The sequence below is a fragment of the Microchirus variegatus genome, assembly GCF_963457635.1.
Source record: "Microchirus variegatus genome assembly, chromosome: 3".
Lineage (NCBI taxonomy): Eukaryota > Metazoa > Chordata > Actinopteri > Pleuronectiformes > Soleidae > Microchirus > Microchirus variegatus.
The window spans coordinates 30,427,787-30,450,943 of NC_139804.1; the positions used below are offsets into that span (position 1 = coordinate 30,427,787).

A 23,157-nucleotide genomic window follows, 5' to 3' on the forward strand; every position below is an offset into this window, starting at 1 on the left:
CATTCATGATATAACACATAACAGAAGAAACAGATAGCACACAACAGCATGACTCATCTAAAATTACTGCTGCTTATTTTTCTTTTAAAGTTTTCCCCCACAAACAAATTACACTCGGCTGTTTTTACTTAAAATAAAAGATGTGCAGAACTCCTTACTTACGTTCACACACAACAGTGGTGATGCAAGTGCGCAGTGAAGTATATCAAGATATTACGGCTTTATGGTTCACTAAAAGAATTAAATCTGCTGCTATCATATAGCTTATTAGTTTGTCGTGTCGTAATGGCTTTTGATCATGTCAGAGGTTGGTTCTGTAACCTGATATTTGACAAAGTGGTGAGAGAAAAAAACCCAAAACAGCTGACTGTGGGCTGAGCCAAAATGCAAAATAAGTCTCTTCGTGGTTCATTGACGCTTCATCTTGAATCAGGGCGATTTAAATACAACGCTACAGTTGCGTAAGAGCGTCAGTTTGGAGTGGATGCGCGTGGCTTTCGTGCGGGACGAGGCACACTTTTACGCACAGTCTCGCACTCAGCGCGCTTTTACGCACGCTGGATATTTGACTCCTCGGTACTGTATGTCAAACCTCAGGAACCCACGTTATTCTATAGGAAGAGGCTGCGTGTCACTCATTTCGAGCTCATGAGAGGATCAGCCTGTTTCTAGTCGGGAAGCTGAGATGGCCAACTCTTTAACAGATCGGTTATTTGCATAGACTCTTTGTGCGCACGTCTTCCATTTACTGTATCTGTGATCTTTCAAAGAGGGCTTTACTGTACAACCTCGGGATTTACTTGAACGCCGTCGGCAGGCATTTATATCAGGGATAAAACAAGAGGAGATGATGGGTTTGTCATTGCTCTTCGCGCTGTGCGTGTGGATAACGTTAGTCTCTCCTTCGATGGGAACAGGGTTTGTTTATCACTTTCCAAGCATCACAGTGCAGCGGCAGCGAACCAAATCGGAACAGAGCGGCACCACCGGATCACCAGGTACCGGGTCCCGTACCCAACTCAGGTGAGAACAGCTGAGAATGACACATTCAAAATCAAATTATTGTCACTTCTGAACATGTAGTATATACATGGAGGCGACATTTTCTGCCCCATCTATTCCATAAGGATTTAACCAAAAATGTTGCTGAGAAATTTGCTGCAGAATGTTAGATTCACATGTTTTCCGACCATGATTTGAATGTATGACATCTCCAATATGCATGTTTTTTTATTCTGTTTAAAAGTGGCTTTGCAATAATTGTAGTGGAAACCATTTTTGTGTGTGTTTGTGTGTAGGAACTGGTGTCAGTACACTGTTTCCAGAACAGTGACCTGTCAGGTGCACAATGGGACAGAAACCACTGTGCAGAGAGTGTTTCAGGGCTGCAGATGGCCTGGACCCTGTTCCAAAGTCATCAGGTACTGTAAGCTCACAGTCCTCGCTGATGTCACTCTCCATTGTCTCGTTTTGTCTGTGTGGTTTACTGTGTTGCTGTTCAGGATCACGTTAAACATTGTGTTAATGATGTCAGGGGAGGATTTTGTGTTTCTTTGAAATCCTGTCATGTCCATGAGTAAATCAGACTTTCAAAACCAGGTTCAGGAAAAAAGTCCTTACTGCACTTGAAAAAGTACAACATTCATTACCATTCAAGTCTAAAAAAAAAATGCATTTCATGAGTTTGCCTCAAAACAATGTTTAAATTGTAATTTTCCCACTAGTTAAAGTTCAATACGCACAATTTCTGTTCACACCATTGACCAACTGTGATTGGTTTGTTGTGTTCAGCTGTTAAAATCAGATGCGTGTAGTAGCGGGTAGAGTTGAGGATGTGTCACCTGTCAACCTCCATCACTGACAGTAGACATTCCATTCAGGATTGTTGACATGGCGGAGCAGTGGCTAGAATTGTTGCCTCACAGCAAGAAGGTCACTGGTCTGAATCCTGATTTGACCCAGGGCTATATTGTGTGCGAGTTTGCATGTTCTCCCAGTGTGCACGTGGCTTCTCTCCAGGTACTGCGGCTTCCCCAAAGAGTCCAAAAACATGCAGTTTTGTGATGAGGTTAATTGAACACTCTAAATTGACCTTAATGAGCAGACCGAAGTACAAAACCAGGCACTGGGGGAGAAATGTGACAACGCTTGTTGGCTACGCTGATTCTGACAGGGAACAGTAGAATGAGAATATTATATAGAGGGTCGACAAGCGGGAAAAACGGAGGTGAGCAAAAAATTGGGCGCCATTTACCAGGAACTGAGAAGAGAAGATGATAGAAGGGTTTCAGAATAAGAGAATAAAATACTGTATGTCAGAAAATCAAGATAATGATATAAAACCTTTTGTGTTTTGTGTCATAGAAAGGACTGAAATAAAAGATATACATTCAAGTTAATACACATAATTGCAACATTCCCTTGTGAAATCCCTAGTTTCCTGTCTCCACTCATCTCTTTGCAGCTGAGTAAAAGCAGAAATAGAATAAATATCTGTCAGTTGTTTGTGCATGTGTTCGTATGTGAGTGTGTAGTCAGCTGCCGTGTGTTGTTCTCCAGCTACAGGACCCTCATCAGGCCGTCCTTCAAGGTTGCCTACAAGCAAGTCACAGCACTGGAGTGGAGATGTTGCCCAGGGTTTGTGGGAGAGGAGTGTCGTGAGGGTGAGTTTCACGTCATCATTTTTGTTTTTTCCCCTTTTTTTTTAAATGATGCAACTTTCTTGTAACTTTGACAAAGGAATTGCATCATTTGGGTAGTCTGTGAAATAAAGACCATGTGCTTTGCTCAAACCCATCTGTGTCTCTTTAGCAGCACCAGGCAGCTTTTCCCACATAAGTGCTCTTTTATGTTTTGTGGTGTGTTGTTGGGCATCTTGCTAATCGTGCTGCTGTGCAGCTGTCGGCTTCTATATGTGACTGTGAAGTTGTTTTGAAGTTAGGTCTTTGGATTACGTTGGGTGGGAACACAGTTGTGCATTAGATAGAACAGCAGTCGGAAGGGATCCTCTGTCTTTTTTCTTTTTATAACCATGCATTTGAGACACTTCTGTGGCTGTAAGATGTAAAATCCCAATCTCTCTTTCTGCAGAAATGTGTGTGGGTTTGTGCACACACACACACTTGTATTACTCACACAGGCAGTTTAGCCTGAATATCACTGTGGCTGTTCCGGTCAAAAGAATGAATGAAAAGGAACAGCCAGCTTGTAAAGTGGGAGGTAATCTGGTTTTGGCATTGGGCAGCACCATTCCTGGATAGCGCAGACCGCAGACTCTGAGCCAGTGAAGACCAACATTTTCAGCCACCACAGTCGGCATCAAAGCCACAGAGTGCGAGGGTGGACGGCGATCTAATGCATGGCTGCCATAACTCTGCTGTTTACATACAGTGCATTCAGAATTTACATAGCACACAGTGCGTATTGTTTTCTGTCATAAATTCACTCACTTCATCATCATAACCGAGTTGAAATTTGGTTCACGTGCCTTGCGTTTCTCCCCATCTACAGTACTGTGAGATGTTTCTCCACCTTTTGTACTCGGTTGACTGGTCATGATGATTTTGGAAAGACACACCTGTTTAAGCTCTCAGAGTTAACAATGCATATCAGAGCAAAACCTTACGCTTTCAAGTTGGAGAGACATCTTTAAGAAGTCAGAGACAGAGTTTGTGTTGAGGCAACAGATTGAAATTTCAGATTTCTGCCACAGTAGCCACCATAATTCTTAAATGGAAGACGTTTGGAGTGATGAGGACTCTTTACTGCTCAGTCGAAACAAGCAAACGGAGGAGAGGGGCCTTGGTAAGAACGCTGATGGTCCTTCTGAGTTGAGCTCCAGAGATCCTTTGGTGAGGAGGGAAACTTTGAGAAGGGATTTTTATATACATGTGCAAAAATGTCCAACTTGATTTTAGCATGAAGTTGAAATATAACAAATGTGTAGAGAATAATTAAATGATCAAAATTCTCTCCATTTAAAACATCCATGATTTACCTTTTTATGTGTTGGGAAATACAGCAATTGGCACAAAAATACAGACATGGCTTTTGTACATTTGTCCAAGGTTAACACTTACCTCAATGAGCAAGCTTTGCCTATTGGTAATAATTACCACACCTTGTTCCATTTTCCAACATTATTCCTTGTTGCACTTGGACGAGCCTGATTTACCATGCGTTCAGAGAACATGCATGAATATTAAAAGGGATAAACACATGTGGACATTATCTCGGAGACGTTGGAAACCATTATTTGGGGGATATTATTCCTCGCAAAGATTAATACATCGTTATATCCGCCGAGCGTGTAATGCCAGAGATTAAGGTTCACTTGAGACCAAAGTGGTTGCATGAGTGTGAATAAGTAATCTTACCGTTTATTTAACATTGGCTGAAATGTTTTTGCACGTTCTAATGGCTACAGCGCAGGGGGAGAAAATCGCCTCCATATGGAGTGACACGGGGCCAGTTTGGACTCTGTGAGAAGACTTTAAAGACAAAGGCTGATGCGAGAGATGGGAGAGAGGCAGAGCAGGCAGGGATCGCTGTGTCAGAGTTATAGAAACGAAGGACACCAAAGGGAGAGAGTTGTGACCACAGCGAATAAACAACAAGGTGTTAGAGTTGGCACGACACAGACTGCTATACAGCACTATTTAGGGAGAAGGAAATATAGAAAAGTGTAATGAGGAGTGTTTTTCTATCCCACAGGACTCCAGCTGCTGCAAGCTGCCTGCATGGCAGTAGAGCAGAGAGCCGGTTCTGTGGGAAAGTGGCCCCACTGAGATTAACGAGCATGACACGTTTTAACATACGTGACCGTGCTAAGATCAGACTGCACACATGAAATACAAAGTCTGTGCGGTTTCTCCTCGTGTCGGTTAACCTCTGTACGACAAAGTGAAGAAAGATGCAACAAATCTTTTCTTTGGTTGGTTCACACGGTGAAATGTCTGAGGGAATTTTAGACACTACTGTTTAAAAGTTTGAGGTCATGTAGAAATGTTCTCATTTTTTTTTCAATGAATATAAAATTAAAGGCACCATATGTAAGAATGTGGCCAAAAACAGTTATTACATTCAAATTCAAAATACTGAGATCTTTTAGGCTTCGTTTTCTGACATAACTGGCAACCCATAGTTGCTCGGCAGCTGAAACTCTGAGTGCAATGATTGGTAGATGGTGGTAGGTGGCGGCACATACCAAAACACAAACATGATTTGCAGTCTGCAAAAGATGTTTTTTCAATGCAAATATTTTGGCTGTACTGTTGTTCGCAAGTTCAGTTTGTTATATGAACATTATTCCTGAGTCTCTGTGACATATTAGGAGGATTTTATGGCCAGTTGCTTTAGATTTATTACATATTGCACCTTTGAATGAATCAGAAATACACTATACATTGTTAAAGTGTTAAATGACTATTCTAGCTGCAAACTTCTGGTTTTTAATGGAATATGTACATAGGTGTATAGAGGCCCATTTCCAGTGTTCTAATGGTACATTGTGTTTGCTAATCGTGTTAGAAGGCTATTGGATGATTAGAAAACCCTTGTGCAATGATGTTAGCGCAGCTGAAAACAGTTTTGCTGGTTCTTTGACGAAAGGGCAAAAATATTATTTTGAATAAAAATCATTATTTCTAATCTTGTCAATATCTTTACTATATTTTCTATTCATTTTGCAAAAATTTGACTTTTAATGGAAACCGTAGGTGACCCCAAACCTTTGAACGGTAGTGTATACTTCTTTATAGTTTCTCAAAAATATCAGTTTTCTTGAAAGTGTGGATAATTTTTGGGGGTTAGTAGCAGAAGCGCTGCACATGAAGGTCGAGTAGCATGAAAACTTAGCAGTGAGGCTCTGAGCCAGCTGTTTTTATCAGAGCAAGCGGGGACATCCACAGCCCGTGAAGATGACATCACCTCTGGTTTTAGTTTGATGGGATTGTGGCTCCACTTCAGAGGCTCCTGCAGCCCCCCAGAGAGGCAGAGACGGGGCAAAGAAAGAAAGCAAGAGTCAGGATTTAAGTCTGTGTAAGCTGAGGTGTTCCGCCCTCCTCCTTCTCCCACCAGTTGTTTTCATTTTCTACCTAATATGTCATTTTATGCGACGTGACATTTTTTTGTTATCATAAATTAAAACAGCCTTTTATGAAGGGGATGTGGAGCATAAAAGTTACTATTTTTTTGGGCACACTAGACCTCATGGAAGCCAGACCTGCATGGCAATCATATACTCATCATCATATTTAAGATTATGTCCTTTTTCCTGAAATTCAGACCAAATAGAGGTTTCACAGCACAAATTGTTCACAGCTGAAATATTTAGGCAAATAATCCGCTTATCAATAGAAAAATATCCAGTCTTAGAATTTTGATTTGCCATTTTACAAGCAAAAAAAACCCGCTTCGGACTCATTCCAGCCTCCGATTTGTGAGGATTTGCTGCTTAGTCCAAGTATTTTCTGTTTGTTTTGGCTCTAACAAGTCCTCTAGTGTGTTTGTGTGCGACTCTCCTGACACGCTCAGGCTGAAACTGCTTTTAATTTTGTCCTTTTGCAGCACAAACCGATGACGCTCTGAAAAAAATCGTCAAACTCGTGGCCCAACTCCAAGGCCGAGCAGGTCACAGAGCCTGGATTTTTCTGCGTCTGCTAATGGAAAGAGGGTGTTTTTTCTTGAATACATTGCGTTGTACACCCTGACCCGTCAATATTTCTTACGGTCTGCTCTGTGCTGGCTATGTACAGTGCATTTGGAGATTTACATTTTGCTCTCGGCACAAATGACGGCATGGAACATATTTGGGGGGGGGGGGGGTTGTGTTGGTAATTTTCCTGCCGTTGGCCCTTGTCCCCCGTCCCCCCCTCCGCCATGCTTCCATCACAGCAGCACCCCATTTTCTATCTGCTCACACGATCACATTAACAGTAGGCATTGGGGGGAGACGTCTGTGTATGGTGGGGGTGGGGGTGGGGGTGGGGGGCGGATAATCTTGAATGAGTGCCAGGACCTCCCCTGGTGAGAGAGGTAACCTTTTGATGTCACGCAAAAAGCTCAGGGAAAGAAGTTGAACGTATAGTTTAAGCCTGGGTGTGCCAGAGTTAATGGTGATTTTCATGTCAGAAGTGGAAAAGTGGCTGAAAGTTGTTAACGCTGCAGCCATGAAGGTTTCTGAGAGTAAAGCCTCGTTGTAGGAGAGATTATCTTGAACACCAGCTATTTTATATGTAATTTTTTCATCTCATCCTGTCCACGCTGATTCTTTGCATCTCTTGTCCTCCTTTATCTTCTGTATTTCTGCTCACTGTCTCCCCTCTCTCTATATCTCCCTCTCTCATCTCTTGAGAGTAAATTGATAAACCAGAGTCATCTGTGGAAAAAAAAAAAAATATATATATACATACAACTGTTCTGACTGATGCCTCTGTTACATCCCTGGTTATTCTCAAATACCGGTCAGATAGTGACTTCTGACCTGCTGGAAGCTCCAGGAAAGCTCAGCTGTTTCTGCTTCTTGTCTGATCTTCCTGATGGATGATGCTCTGTTCACGCTTTTTTCTCTCTTTTTTTTCTCCACCTCCTTATCACCGTCTTCTTCCTGTCTCTCGACGATATCTTTCCAGGTGTCCTAATGCCTTTCTGTCTGTGATTTTCCACATAATATGTTTATTTAAAGTTAAGCTCCACAAAGGTTCTGAGGGGTCAAAGAGAGCCAGATGTTTCTCTTTGGTTGGTTGGTGTAATCTGCAGGTTTATGTAGTTTGCGTGTTGTTGTCCAGATTCCTGCTCATGAATTTATTTGGAAGTTGAATGGCAATTTTTGTGGCTGCCAGATTTTCTTAGCATCAGTGGCTTGACGACGTCCCTAAAACTCAAAAAACCTCACTGTCTTAATAAGCTTATTCTCAAGCTGACACTGATTAAACAGAAACACCTCAGCTTTTGGCTCGTGGGAAACTCTGTCATTTTGGAAGTTCCAGTTTTGTCATGACATTCATGTGCTCTCATCTCATAATTATAATATTTCTGATATGACTTATTTGCTGGGATATTCTGCAGCTTCTTCTTTTTTTTCCCCCCTCTTTCGGCTTCCCCGCCCTTTTCCCCCCTCCGTTTCATTAGACGCTGCTGTAAAACCATGTGGACCTCAAAAATGTCGCCCTCGTATCAGCCAATCACAGAGCGGCCGTGTCTCGCTTCAGCAGATTCACACGACATCATGTCAAAGCATCACAATGACCCTGTGTCTGTGCATCAGCGAGGTCCTCCGTTAATGTGTTGCTAAGGTTTCTGCGTCAAGGCAGCAGTTTCCTGTGTGGTCACATGATGTACTGTGGTCAGATGAGAAATGACACAGGAGTTCTCAGAGTGCAACAAAGAAAAACCTTTACATGTTGCACATATGGCCCAGAAGTGGTGTGACCACAGTGATCACACACGTGGGAAAAGTCAGTTACCAAATCTAATTTTGTATGAAATGACTGCATCGTAATGGCAAGTGATATTTGATAGTATATTGTTGAGTTGAGTTTGTATAATTATTGTGTGGCATCATGGTGAAAAAGACTTAATGGTCCCCAATGTGGACATCTTGGTTTTCAAAACATGTTTTGTTCACTATCCTCCACCAGCCACCGCAGTCAAAGTGGGTGTGTGATTTAGTGAGCGAGAGAGAAAAAAAAACGTACAAACCATAGGGAGTGAAGACATTTTGGGACATTTTGGCTGGTCCACAAATTCACCCCTTTTTAAAAAGAGCTTTTTAAGGGGTTAAGACTTGGTTTTGAGGGTTAGGGTTAGAATTTGGTGCTGGGGAATGTCTTATTTCTATGAATGTCTTCACTACAAATGCTGCGCAAATGTGTGTTGTGTGTCTGTCCAGTGCCAGCTGTTCTTCATGCCAGCAATAGCTGACTCAGGCTGACGGACAACAGGCTGTTGGGATGCAGCCAGCTTCCACAGGGGGACTGCCGTCTGCGGGCATACACACACACATTTGTTTGCACAGCATTCGTAGTGAGCACCCTCATAGATATAATACTTTCCTGAGCCCCTTACCTTAACCATCACAACTAAATGCCTTACCAGAACCCTAACCTAAACCCTCAAAAAGTAAGGACTAGCCAAAATGTCCTCACACTCTCAAAATGTCCTCACTCCCTATGGTTTATACAGGGTTTTGTTGTCCTCACAAAGCAACAAATGCAAGAACACACACACACACAAACACACTACAACAAACAAACTGGCACGTTGTGTCTGTGTATCTTGGAGATGTGACAGTGACTCCAGCTGGTCCAAGAAGATGTTTCAATACATAGTTCCCCCCCCCCCCCCCCCCCCAGACAGACAGAGCAAATATTTAGTGACATCAAAATTAACACACTCTCTCTCTCACTCACACACACACACACACACACACACACACACACACACTGACATGCACACAGGTTCAGTGAGTTCCTCAGAAATTAGGTTCTGCCCACACTTTTGTCTTCATGAGGACCACTGGTCCTGACGAGGTCAGTGTTTATACCAGAAAAGCTCCTAACGGGGCAACAAATACAGGCAAACACACACACACACACAATCACAGACACACACACAGGTGATTTCTTTTATCTCCATCCAGGTCTATTGTCAGAAGTGTAACCGCAGACTGGCGCACAGTCTTGCCAAAGTATTCCTGTGTTTTCTTGTACTCGATCACACAGTGATGGCAGGAATGATTCATGAAACAGGTCGGTGCTTTCATAGTTTGCCGCGTTGACACATGCATATTGTTTTGGCTCTTCTGATGCTGTAATGAAAAAAAATGTGTCTACCAAGAGTTTCTTATCTTTTTTTTAATAGTCAGAACTTTGCCTGGAGGTAGAGCGTGATCAAACCTCTCCATGTCTTCTCCCCGTCTGTCTGTTTTCATTGCACAGTTGAGACAAACACCAGTGTTGCTTCTGTACCACATTGTCATATAATCACTTTACACAGCAACCATCAAAGTGATAGTTTAATGAATTGCATTGCACGCACATCTGGGAATCAAATTTCTTTTTCTCGCCTCCTTTTATGAAGATGAGGGGAGTTTTATTGTCTAAATATTTGAAATAACCCCTCAAAGATAAATGTATAGACGTTCTCCACTTTGAAGCAGGAGAACTGCACTGTTCTTTGATGGTTATTTTGCTTCCCACTAAAGACAACATTATTCTGATTCTTTCCCATGAGCTGAGCACAGTCCAAGAAAAATAACCATGTCTTCTGTTGCCATGGTGTAATTATGAATCCAAATAGACTCCATAACTGTGGTCTGGTTCTAAACATCAACTCGAGCACTGCAGAGGTTTGGTTTTCTAACCCAACATAATTAAATTCCAACTGTAGAAACAGAGAGGCCCCCCCCCCCCCTTCGCCACCTATAGAAAAAAAATGAGATGCTTTTATTTTGCTCTGGTTCACATTTTTGGTAGATGATGCTGGTGTGTTTATTGCATATTCAATTATGACTGCCTTATTTCTAGCTGTACTTGGACAAGAGCCGGAGACTGGACCTGTTATCTGTTTCAGAGTGAAGTGTGGTGCTAAAGAAGCTTCCTCTTTTGGCACAAGGTGCAGAAATCCAACAGGCAAGATAGATATGCAAATGTCTCCATGTCAAACTGACTCACAGACAAGCACCTCTCTTTATTAGAATCCTCATTAGCTGCCACAAAGTGGCCGCCGGTCTCCCTGAAGTCCAACTCTCTGTGGCTTCTTGAAATGTTGAATGAAAAACCAAAACAAGACTGTGTCCAAAATCCCAAATTAACGACTGCTCCATGTGAAATAGACGCTCATTATTTCCAAGTTACTGGTGAGCAGTAAATAAAAATGTCAGACAGTAATAGTAATGTTTTTGTCTCTCACCAGTAGAGGTGCAAAATGACCATTTATGTGTCTGAGAGAAGTTTTCTTTTCTTCCATTCCACACTTTCTGATTCCACACCATGTTTTAAATGACACCCTCAAATGAACTACTACTACTTTCAGACCTGGGCTGACAAAGTATGGATGTTTTATGGAATTAGCCTTTCGCTCATATGAGCAAATGAACATGGGATTGTCTGGGTCTGACATGTTTGTACAACAGCAGCTGGTAAATGTCGTGGTTGAGCTTGCAGGAGGCAGGACGCTGTATTCTCATGTGGGCTCATTTGGATATTTTCTGTACGTTTGACAAGAGTAGTGGCAGGAAATACCATAACTGAACTTCTGTCTCCTCTGTCCCCCATTTTTCCTTCACCCCAAAAGGTCGAGTCAGATGCTACACATTTGAGTCTGGTTCTGTCAGAGATTTCTTCCTGTTAAAGGGGAGTCTGAAAATTGCAACTGAGAAAGTCTATGGGAAATTGAGCCTACTTCTCACTTTTAAGATAAGTTGCATTTTTCAGGTTTTCTGTGATGGGAAATTATGTCAATTTTGTCGGTTATGTTCCTATTTTGGTGGAATTTGCAGCACGAGACAGTCTGGACAAAAGTGGTGGCCCAAGGGGGTTTTGGGGGTTCAGTTGACAGTGGCACCTGCAGAGTCACAACAAACATCACGCAGTAACACTTGGAAGAGATCACAGATCGGTGTTGTGTATATAACAGTGGCAGAGGGTGGGGACTTCCTTTGGGGCCCGTGATGAATAATTGTGGAGAAGATGAAGGCATATCAAGTCATCGGCTCTCTTGCCCGCAGACGTGCTGTTGTGTTGTGAGTGGATTTGATGTCCATGTCGTCGCAGTCACTGGAGAAACCTCAGTTCAAGTCAGTCACAATAAGCAGCTCGCGTGGGGTCATTTTGATCTCGGCGGTTGAACGGGTCTTAGTGTTTGGGTTGACGGAATCCCAAGGTATGTGGCTTTAGTCGAACTGTTGATTGTTGTTTCCGTTTGTGGCTGCGCTCCAGGACGAGACTGTAGATGTTGAAACAAGGCACTCAGAAACCGCGCCCACACAGTCTGATACACCGCGAGACTGGATGGAGATGATTACAGACACATAGACGTGGCGCAGACTTCCCTGTTGTCCTATTTCAGTGAGACCGAAACCTCGCCGGCTGCTGTCAGTGACCTGTGTGTCGCGGTTGGATGCGATGATTTTAGCAAACCAGAGCTGTTTGGGTTATTTTGTTGCTAGTTAGTTATTTATGAGCACCAGTTGTTCCTCATTCTATGTGTCCCCGCTATGACCACAATGTGGGTGGGTCCCTTTTGAGGGACGGACAGCTGACATTCCACAGTTCATATGAGCCATTGACCAGAGGGGAGGCTCGGATTTAGAACAAATACAGTGTTTTTGTATATAACTGAGCTATTCTTTCTTGCATTTCGGGTTACAGTTCATGTAAAAACAACCCACAATTGCTGCGCAGCATGGCATCAGGTATCTGCGGCTCAGTGGTCGCTACAATGGTATAATTTCTGCAAGAAATGACCAAAGTTTGCAAAACAGACTGAAAATAACAAGAAAACTTGGTCACAAACAAGAAATTCAAACAGACATCATATAAATACTATATGACCAAAAGACCAAAACCAACACCATCTGTGGAATCCATCCTCAAATGATTTTTCTACTTAAATATTAAATGATGTGGATGATGCCCTGTAAGGCAAAGGGCCCCACTGTCCTGTCCAATAATTCAATATAAAAAAAAAATATATCTTGCAATAATCATCGAGCAACTACTTGGTGGAGACCAACAACTGAGCTGAAAGGATGGTGAATATTGGACGTACTTTCACCAGTTGGATGCAACATATGCTACTACATTCTTGGGGCTGGTTTGATGAGTATTGTTGTGTTTCTTGGCTTGACCTGCTCTGTGTCAGGGTGAGACAGGTATTCCTGACGGTGCCAGGAAAAAAAAACAAAAACAGAAATATAATGGGGGGGGGGGACAAAGTAAGGAAAAGACGGAGAGTAAGCAGTAGCATGTGTGCCTGCTGCTGTAATGTGGAGACTAAACACATCCTTGTCTGTTTCTTTTCTTACAGAGTGTATGAACTGTACCAGCTTCACTGACATGAACAGCAGAATATATGCAGTTGAATCAAAGGTAAGGAGGATTCCCCTGTCAATAGACTGACGACATGCCATTGTCATGAACGTGTATGATTGAATTATGGGCTGGTGTTTATAAATGCAGCATAGCTAACATCATCTCTCCCCTGCTCACTACCAGTAACATGTAAACAGATTAGCTCGGTCACACCTGAGTGCTGCAAACCTCCAGGGTTAGTTTGTTAGAACCCACAGTTATTATAAGTGGTGTCCAAACTCAAACTATACTATTGTAGGACAGTTGTCGTAGAGATGCAGATACTTTAGCTTCAAGCTACCTAAGCTAACCGCTAGCACATACAGAGAAGAGGCTGTCTCCACATCACTTTAGCTTTCTTATGGCTCTTTTCCACTATACAGTTCTAGCGAAGCTGCCGCAACAGCCTTTTATACGCGACACAAACACACAAGCTATTGACTTGTAAAGCAGTTGTTTTCGGTGTACTGAATCATGAGAATCAGTTCATTAAAAACATTAGTTCTGTACTTGTACTCCTGCATACGCCACTGAACTAAAATATGGGGAAAGTGGTTGTGATGTGGCTCACGATCGCTGGCTTTCAGCAGTGCTGTCACTAAATACACCAGACTCCTCCATTAAATGTACAGATTTTAGACATTTTCTTGCTAAATGTTTGAGATTTACTCACGTTTTCAAGATTTTTGAAGTCATTTTAGCTGATCTACACTTTGGGTTTTTTGTTCGGATTGATTCTTGTGTCAGATGTCGCGCCCGTGACTCCCTGACCCCTCGCCAGAGCCAGTACAAAAAAGTACCAGGTACTCTCTCGCTATATAAACCGAATATAGATGAGCTGTGTCAAGCCAAGTCCAATTAGGTGCCTTTTTTGCCTTTGCTGCAGTGTCTTATACCTGGCTGGGCTGTAACCTGATTATCCCGCCCCCTTGTTGTCATTGGCAGGAGGATGTAAACACACTGGCCAAATGTTAAACAAAGAGAAAACAGTAAATATCACCAGAGGTCTGCATCTCTGCAGATGGAAACAACAGTACACACTTCTAGTGACTCATTTTGGATGACTGGCAGGGTTTACTGTTGGATTAAACTATACATTTGTTTTTTGTTTTTAAGAAAACACTGCATTCTCTACCTTTTAACTGAGTGCAGATGTGTCTGAAACTTGCTGTTGTTCCAGATCAGGCTTTTAGAAGAGGGACGTTCCTCCCTGCCCACGGTCAACAGTTTACCAGCAGGGTCAACTGACAATGAGGTGGACGCACCTAAACCCACCCCTATTGGACCACCGTCACACCTTCCACCAGGTAACCAAAAATGTGTTGTGGTTATACTGAAAAACAGTTTGTATCTCACATAATCACTAGTAAATGCAGATCAATAATCATAAAATAATAATAACTAACTCATCTGCTGATTTGAAATAACAAACTGTTGACAGGACTGTATGCTTTTGGAGACGTATTATTATCCGACTTTTTATCTCTGAAACAACAAACTGATTAATTAAGAAAACAATAATCCAGTAAATTAATAATTAATTAATTGCATGTATGTTGTGTATTCTGATTATACACAACATAAGGAGATAGATATTGCACTTTCTTTCTTTTTTTGAAAAGTAAGCCTTACAATCTTCTTAATATACGAGTCCTAAACATCTCAACTACCACCTGAGTGTGGTGGTACTGTTATTACTATTATTAAATTACCATTTGGGTAACGCTTTCTTTTACAGTCCCCTAATTACCTGGTATTTAGCTGGTAAATTCATGGTAACACTAAAGTGTTGCTAGGTAATTACCAAGGGTAATAAGATAAGTAAATACAGTGAAACCGTTGCCAAAATACTGGGTAATGCACGGTAATGTACTCGGTAAGTAAAGTAAAACTGTACTGTAAAAGAAAGCCAAGCTTGTTTCCATGTAATTACACACATTTTTAGGGTTAGGTTTGTTAGATTACCCCTTGGGTAAATAGCTAGTAATTAGGTACCTGCTTATTACCAGTTTATAACCCAATAATACACTTACATTTACCATAGTTTTGCCATAGTTTAGCTGTACATACCTTCTTATTAACAGCAGTAATAACACGCTATAATTAACTATATAGTTACCAGGTAAATGCCCAGTATTTTGGCAACAGTTTCACTGTATTTACTTTCTTATTACCATTGGTAATTACCTAGTAACACTTTGGTGTTACCATGAATTTACCAGGTAAATACCTGGTAATTAGGGGACTGTAAAAGAAAGCGTTACCTACATTTGGTTCTGGCTGTCTCTTCTAGGAGGTATAGGGCCTCCGGGGCCCGTTGGACCTCCAGGACTTCCTGGTTCTGCAGGACCCGTTGGTCCGAGTGGAAACCCAGGCGTTCCTGGACCCATCGGTAAATCATCATCAGAACATGAATCTCTTTTGTATCTGCAGCTGCTTAACTCCACTAATAGATTGTTTTTTCTCTTTTTGTCTTCAATGGTGCTCAGGACCAAAGGGGGACAGGGGTTCACCTGGAGAAATGGGGTTCCCTGGCCCTCCTGGCCCACCGGGTCCTCCAGGGCTGAGCAGCTCATTTCCACTACGAGTACGGGGTGATGTCTTTCAAGTCCACAACGAAGGTGTGTAGACTATTCCACTTCAAATTGAATCTGTCAAATCGAGACTTAAATTGTCCTCGATGAACCGAAACGAGAAACAGATCGAACACACACGTGATTAATTTGTGGCCCAACAAATGCTTCAAGCATTCAGTTTCCATACAGTTTAAATTAATGCCAGAACCACAGGTTCATTCTTACAGTTCCTCCTCCGATCACGTATTTCTTCACACGTCTCATGCATGTGTCCATCTTGAGAATATATTGTGAGGCTTAGTGCTAACACTGTGTATGTTACAGTTATTTTAAAGTGGTACAGGTGGAAGCGCAGAGAATAAAGCGTATAGTAGCTGCTGTTTAAATGAGAAATAAGGGTCTTTTGCTTCAAGTGGCCGACTTAATGGAGAGAGTATTGTTTTTGTTCCCAAGGACGTCTGGCTTCGGTTTATTTTAATTCCTTCCGTGTGTTTTGCCGCCGCTGTGCCACTGTTTACTGCAACCTCATTTAACACTACCACCAACAACGTCGCAAAATACCAGCGTATAAATCTCAGGAATAGCTCAGGGACTGAATCGGTTAGGAAAACATGTAAAGGTATTTTTCATTCATCGTATCCAATTTAGCACAGCTCATATCTTTCTCTGCTCTAATACTGCAGAGAACTAAAGGATGGATGTCATGCCGTTAATGTTAATGATGATAAATCTCTGTGTTTACAGTGTTGTTTTGTCTTCATTCATTTAGAATTTCAGATCTTCTTTGCGAGACAAGCTGACGTGTCAGCCCACGAGTACACATGATGCTGTTATATTGACAAAATGGACAGAATACACTGAAAAAAGCAAATGGTTGACAAACTTAAAAAAAAAAAAAATACTTTTACTGGTAACACCTGTGTCTGTGTTAGCAGTCTGTGCACAGGGGTTACTTTAAGCCCTTGGTTTTACCACAGGGAGGCAGTAGAAGTCCATGCTGTAACCATTACCTCACAAAGGCTTCTGGCTCTGATTAGGTGTTTGGCTGCCTCTGTCTTTCTGATCCCAGAACTGTGTCTGCGGGTCTGGAACTATGTAGATTTGGGTCTGTGGGACCGTGTAAGCCGTGGGGGGGGGGGGGGGGGGCAACTGGCTGTAAATCAGACCTAATTTGTTAGCTGTCAGCACAACAGTCTGGGTTTTGGGAAACAGGAGGTGGCTCGCAGCCAAAAAGCTGGGTTGGCTACGAGGGAGGACATAGTCTGCCACTCATGTGGAGTTTCTTGGGGAGGCAGCCAGACTCAGGGAGACTGAAACATTAGAAAATTAGTTCCAGATAGAACTGCGCTCTTTCTAGACCCCGTCTGTGGACTGGAGCCACATTGTAACAGCCCCCCCCCCCCCCCACTCCTCTCAGCTGAGTGAAAGACTGACCCTGAGCATATGGTAAAGTGGAAAGGAAGTGGAAGTGTGGCATGATCTCAAACAAAATTATACTTACAAGCATATTTTAAACTATCCTACACGCTGAGAACAAAGCACAACTTCCACTTCCATTCATGTTTTCTCTGAAGATTTATCCGAGCATTTACTGCTCCATTAAATCGGACCTCCTTCAGAGAGAACAGCTGTTCCTGTCCATCACTTGTCACAGCAGATTTAATCCTACTGCTGACTGCTGATGAAAGTCCTGCAGTCTGAGCGTTGACCCTCGATGTCTCGACTCTTCTGATAGTCTGAGAAAAGCACTGTGTATCCAACAGTGTTTGTATATGGATAAAGGAAACGACAAGTTATTAGGCATTTTGGAGATCTAATAGAGCGTTTTATAGACATGGCACAGATGTGTCTGTAACTTCAGGCTAATGTGGAGTCACGCAGTCTGTTTATTTCATGATGTTTTTGTGTCTACATCAAGTTATAGATCAAACATTTGTCGTCAAACTTTTATTTGACATGATTTGTTTGTCTTTGGGAGGTCTGTTCTGCTTTTCATCATAAAGTTTGATCAGTTTGCTGAACACATAGTCAGTATATTTACTTAAATAGAGATTTAAGATCTTTAATTCTTACTCATTTATCACAAACTCATGCTATTTATATTTGTAAATAGCGTTTGATGCTCCTCATGCAATATCACATCGAAACTCTTCATTATAAGCTGTATTATGATATTTGTTATCCTAGAATTGACCTTTTTTAACATAATTAGTACTTTCTTTTGAGGGTGATTTTCAAGTAAAATATCAACACTAGTACTTTCTTCTTGACTTTTAATGTAGGACTGCAGCTGTGTGTTGTCTCACTATCGCTGTAACTCAAATTTCCTGCTACACCACCGAGAGAAAAGAGGAAGAACTCGTATAACTTGTTGGTATAATTAAATCAAATGACACCTACTTTATGTAGGACATCGCTTGTGGGGGACAAGAGTGGATACATTGGGATTAGCTGTGTTGCAGCCTGGTAAATAATCTCAGTAAATGCATCATGTTGTTGAAATATTTCACTTTTAAGATATTTATTAGGAAGCTGGGGATAATTTTATATATATATATGTGTATATATATATATATATATATATATATATATATATATATATATATATATATATATATATATATATATATATATATATATATATATATATATATATATATATATATATATATATTATAAGGAAGGACAGGGAATTCAAAAATATTTTCACGTAAAAAGTTAATCATGACACAATTCTCATTGACCCGCTGGTATCAGGGCTGTTTATCACAGTTTTTGTTCCATTTGGTGCAAAGGTTAGATCGAAATGCTGCAAAGAATGAGAACTGGAGCACCAGATTTAAAACAGTGCAAACACATGTGCATTTTGATTCTACCGTGTCTTCATTAGAGTCGACGCAAACAAAAATGTGAGTAATTACAGACAAACCTAGCTCAGGTGTATACGTGCCTTCAGTTTAGTTGAACAAGCAGAGCTTCAACATAACAGTGAGGTGAAATCAAACGTTCTGTTTTAATGTTTTATGTGTTTTTTCCCCCACCTTCTCAGAAGAGATCTCTGCTCATCCAGCTCTCCCTAATCCTCAGAACACAGTGGGTCCACCTGGTCCAACAGGTCCCACTGGACCCCAAGGTATGGATATAAGATCTTTCCTAATAGTTACAAGAACATAACTCAGAATCTCATGACCGCAGTCTAACACTGACACATCTGTGATGTGAAAAATATACATATCGTGTTTTTTTTAAGAAACATAAATGGACTGCACACACAGCATCAAGATCAAACCAGGAACCTTCTGATCACTGAAAGACCACTTACCTTCTACTAAGACCTACTAAGCCATATCACCGCTTAAGATTTGAGTTAAAATAAATAAATAAATGTGATGTTTTTTGTGAATGGCGCCATTTGATCTGCAGGACCACAAGGACCTGCAGGGATACCAGGCCTGCCAGGACAAGATGTGAGTATCTGTTACTGAGAGCTGTCTCCTGATCAATACAAAATAATGAAAGTGTCTCCAGCACAGTTGCAATGTTATCCTGTTTATCTGACATTAGGGTAAGGAAGGCCTCCAAGGAAAGCCTGGGTATCTTGGGTCTAAAGGAGATCCAGGAGAAAGGGTAAGGCTAATCACGCCATCCTCATCATCAGTGTATCAGCAGACAGACTGCACATCCTGATGATTCCATTCAACTATCAAATGCTTTTTTTTTTTTTTGTTCCATGTTTTGTAAATTGCCCTCGCTGTCATGCAACCTTAAACACATTAAAGGTGAGCAGGCTGCTCTTCAAAGAGTCTCTCTCTCTCCAAGCTGTGACTAATCCTCCTCCTCTTTCGCTCTCGTCCAAGGCCAGGCCTCACTAATCAGAGCGGCCATTTCAAGTGACTCTCTAGTGGGGCCTCTGCCTTTAAACCTGATCCTCTTCCTCCACTAGCATGAGTTTAGATTGGGGATCTAGTGAAGAGACAGATTAGCACTGAAGACAAGCTGGTGAGATATGTGTGTGAGCAGGAGTCTGTTGATATCCCTCTGCTTTTCTTTCTTTTTTTTTAAAGGGCGTTCCAGGTGCGTCAGGCGAGCAGGGCCTTCCTGTAAGTATGTTATTGTGTCTCATAAAACACACAAGGTCACTTGATACTGGGATTTACAGTGGTTTTGCAGAGAGATATCTGCTGCTATAAGATAAGATAAGAAGTCCTTTATTCGTCCCGCAGTGGGGAAATTTACAGTAGTGTTCCTGTAATCAAAACAACAGCAAACGAACGAGTTGTGGTCAGGAAGCAGCATGGAATCATGGGATTTGTTGTCTCCTTTGTGCGTTTGTGCTTTTCGTGAAGAGCTACGGTGGCAGAACGTGCAGCAAATACACTCAATTAAATGACTGGCTAACCAGTAGTATTAAATATTCCCTTCCCCTTTTTGGTGTTTCTTAGGTAGTTTTCTCCAGAAGTTATCGTAAAGGCATAATCATAGTCATAATCTTCAGCAGTTAGCTTCTGGATCAACTCAAGCAAGTCCAGTCGCCCACAGCTAACCACTGAAGAAGTCCGTTGGCTTAAAATGAAATAGAGATTTAAAGTGTTGGAACAGTTTTGACTTATGTAAGCACACTACTCGACAAAATATACAACATTAGTCAGGCCATTTTTAGATATTGTAACGCAGAAATGACCACAAACAAAATTACTTTTTAGCTAGCTAGCTAGCTAGTAGCTAAACTTCTAACTTGCACTCACAAAAGAGCACACATATCTCCTATTTTAATGTCCCTTCACCGTTCTTTCCAAGCATTAACACCTGGACTTTGGAATCATTTACTGCTCACATCACGCTGACTAACTCGTGTCCTCTTTAAAAATAGCAGCTGAAAACCTGGCTTTTACTTTAACAAGGCTTTTATACGATTGTCTGTTTTATGTGTTCTGTATTTTTGTTGTGACATGCGTTGTTATTTTATATCTGTGAAAGGTTCTATATAAATAAACTTATTTATAACCTAAAGCTAAAACCCAGATGAACAACACAGAGATGTTTGATTATTGTACTGTGATTCTCAGGGAGCACCAGGTCCAAAGGGAGAGCCAGGAGCAGGCATGAATGAGGTAAGAAACGAGTGAAGTTTGTTTATTTTTTTTATTATTATTATTTTTTTGTCCCTGTAGAGCTCATTTGAAAGATTATAAATAAACACCATGGTTCTGTTCAGGGAGAGGCAGTGCAGCAGCTACGAGAGGCACTGAAGATCCTGGCCGAGAGGGTCCTGATCCTGGAGCACATGATCGGCATTCATGGTGAGGAATAAAAATAGAAATTGGAGGAAAACCTCATCATCATTATTATTATTATTATTATTATTATTAGGGACCTCGAGCACAAGGGTGTGAGGACATACGCTGGTTATTTGTAGCGCTGCTACAGACCCGATCCAGTTCCACTGTAGGCGTGCTAACCGGCGCTAAAATGAGTTAATGCAGCTAACGGGTAAACGGTGCCTGGACTCCGGTGTGGCGGCACGTAAACGTGACATTATTCTCATCTTTTTCCGGTCAGTCGTCATGGAAACATGTCATGCGTTAACCTTTTGCACAGCTCTAATTTTATTTATAAACCATTTGGTTTTATGTATTGATTCTCTGTGTCACCAGTAGGGGGAGTTGCTGACTTTGCCAAATATTAATTGAAAACGTTTTCTATAGGTTTGCAAATCTGGTGTCTGCTTCCATGCATTAATCACTGTGTATTACAAACTAACTACGACAAAAAGTTCTCACATTTAGTTTTACAAGTGTATTTGTATTCGTGACAGAGTAGAATAAGTAGAATACCTTTAGTATAGTAGGTGTGTGAATGATCAATAATCAATATTAATGGAAGTAACAGAGGGCCCCAAAATCAAATTTTGCTTAGGGCCCCATGGAGGCTTGGGCCCTGTTAATCAGACTCTCTAATGCATGGCTCCCTAGCAGGGGCATGACCCTATTATTATTATTTAAAGCAACTGTCATTTATCAGTAATATAATATAATCAACTACTCTAAAACAAATATGACTATTTTGTGTAAAACCAGTCTTTCGGTTTACTTTGGACGTTTCATTGACAAACATGACGTTTAAAATGATCACAATGGTATCATATTACGTTGGTTTTGTGCTAAACTCATCACCTTCTGACTCTGCAGCTTCGTACTTTATGTGCCGTGTGCTTACGCTGCTGTGGTATCGCAACACCAGAGCACCACGAGTGTAGTTTTTCAAAATGTCAAACTTTTCCTCTAAGGAGAATCTGAGGAAAAAGCACTTTGACCACTGACTGCTTCTCTTGTCTTTCTTGTTTTAAAACAGACATCTCAGAGGGATCTGGTTTTGGCAGCATTTTGGACACACTGTCTTTCTCTGCCACTAAGACCAAACGTCTCCAGCCTGTCCTCGTCACTCCTCGCACTCCAACACCAGGGGAGAAACAAAGACGAGCTCCCCTTTAAAGAATATCATTACTTTATTTTTTTCTAATGGATATAATGGCAAAACTTGACATGTCCTATTTGTTCATAATGTTTGAATTTATTTTTGTTTGTCTTTGTTTTGTATCACAAATGAGTACTTTTGTAAAAAAAAAAAAAAAAAAACAGAGTTCTTCGCAGACATGAGATGTTGAGCATTTCATGTGTTGCTTCATGATCTCAGTCTCTATAACCTTTGCAGCCGCAGCCCCCACCTGCTGTTGTACAATGAAATATAATCTCATTAAGTGTGATGAGTGTTTTGGCACTGTTCTTCCCTCAAAATAAAGCCTGCTCCTGGCAGCTGGACCTGTACTTTTTAGTGTCAAACACACTGTTGGAACAATCTTGAGGTTCATCTTTTGTTAGCTTGTCAAATACAGCTTTTTTTTTTTTGCTTTCCCACTTTGTCTGTCTGTCTCTCTCTGTCTCGCGCCTTGTTAAAGCTGAGGTACGACATGACGGGCTGCCAAGACGATCTGTTGAACATAAAGTGAGGTGAAGTGAATCACATCTGGAGGGAGAGAGAGAGAGAGAGAGAGCACATCTGGAAAGCAAAGAGAAGAAAATGCTGAAACAGTTGAGTTTTGGCCTGCGAATCGGCGAAACCTGCTTGGCTCCAGTAAACCTTCATGTGAGTTGGCTTGTGGAATATTAAAACTGACAGGATTACATTGACTGCTTCATAAAATGCCACTGAGATTTCTTTCCCGACTGATAAGGTTATTGTGTAATAAGTCAGAGAGACAGCGCCTGTTGGTCTCTGAACGAGCCTACGGCTGATACAATATTTGTTTTCTGCATCACGGGGTTCATATGTTAAAGGAACTATTAAGTATTTATTAGACGCATTCTTGTCAAGGGTTCAATAGGAAGGGTGTGATCACTTGCCTTTGAAGTTACAGCCAGGAAGGAGCGTGGTAGCTTCACTTGTTGGCGGCAAAAACAAAGGGTCATTAATGTTGTGCTCATGAGCAACATATTATATATATATGATGT

General features: G+C 41.4%; 1 protein-coding gene across 1 annotated transcript; it reads left to right on the forward strand.

The window, feature by feature from the left end:
- Positions 1-847: 847 nt before the first annotated feature.
- col26a1 (collagen, type XXVI, alpha 1) lies at positions 848-22,140 on the forward strand (the record flags this gene model as incomplete). The annotated part of the gene is made up of 14 exons (XM_083886960.1): positions 848-1,023; positions 1,299-1,421; positions 2,560-2,663; positions 13,030-13,091; positions 14,254-14,380; positions 15,367-15,465; positions 15,563-15,694; positions 18,699-18,782; positions 19,073-19,116; positions 19,214-19,276; positions 19,714-19,749; positions 20,716-20,760; positions 20,865-20,949; positions 22,001-22,140. The coding sequence occupies 14 exons, from the start codon at positions 848-850 to the stop codon at positions 22,138-22,140; spliced, it is 1,320 nt and encodes a 439-aa protein (XP_083743086.1).
- Positions 22,141-23,157: the final 1,017 nt, after the last annotated feature.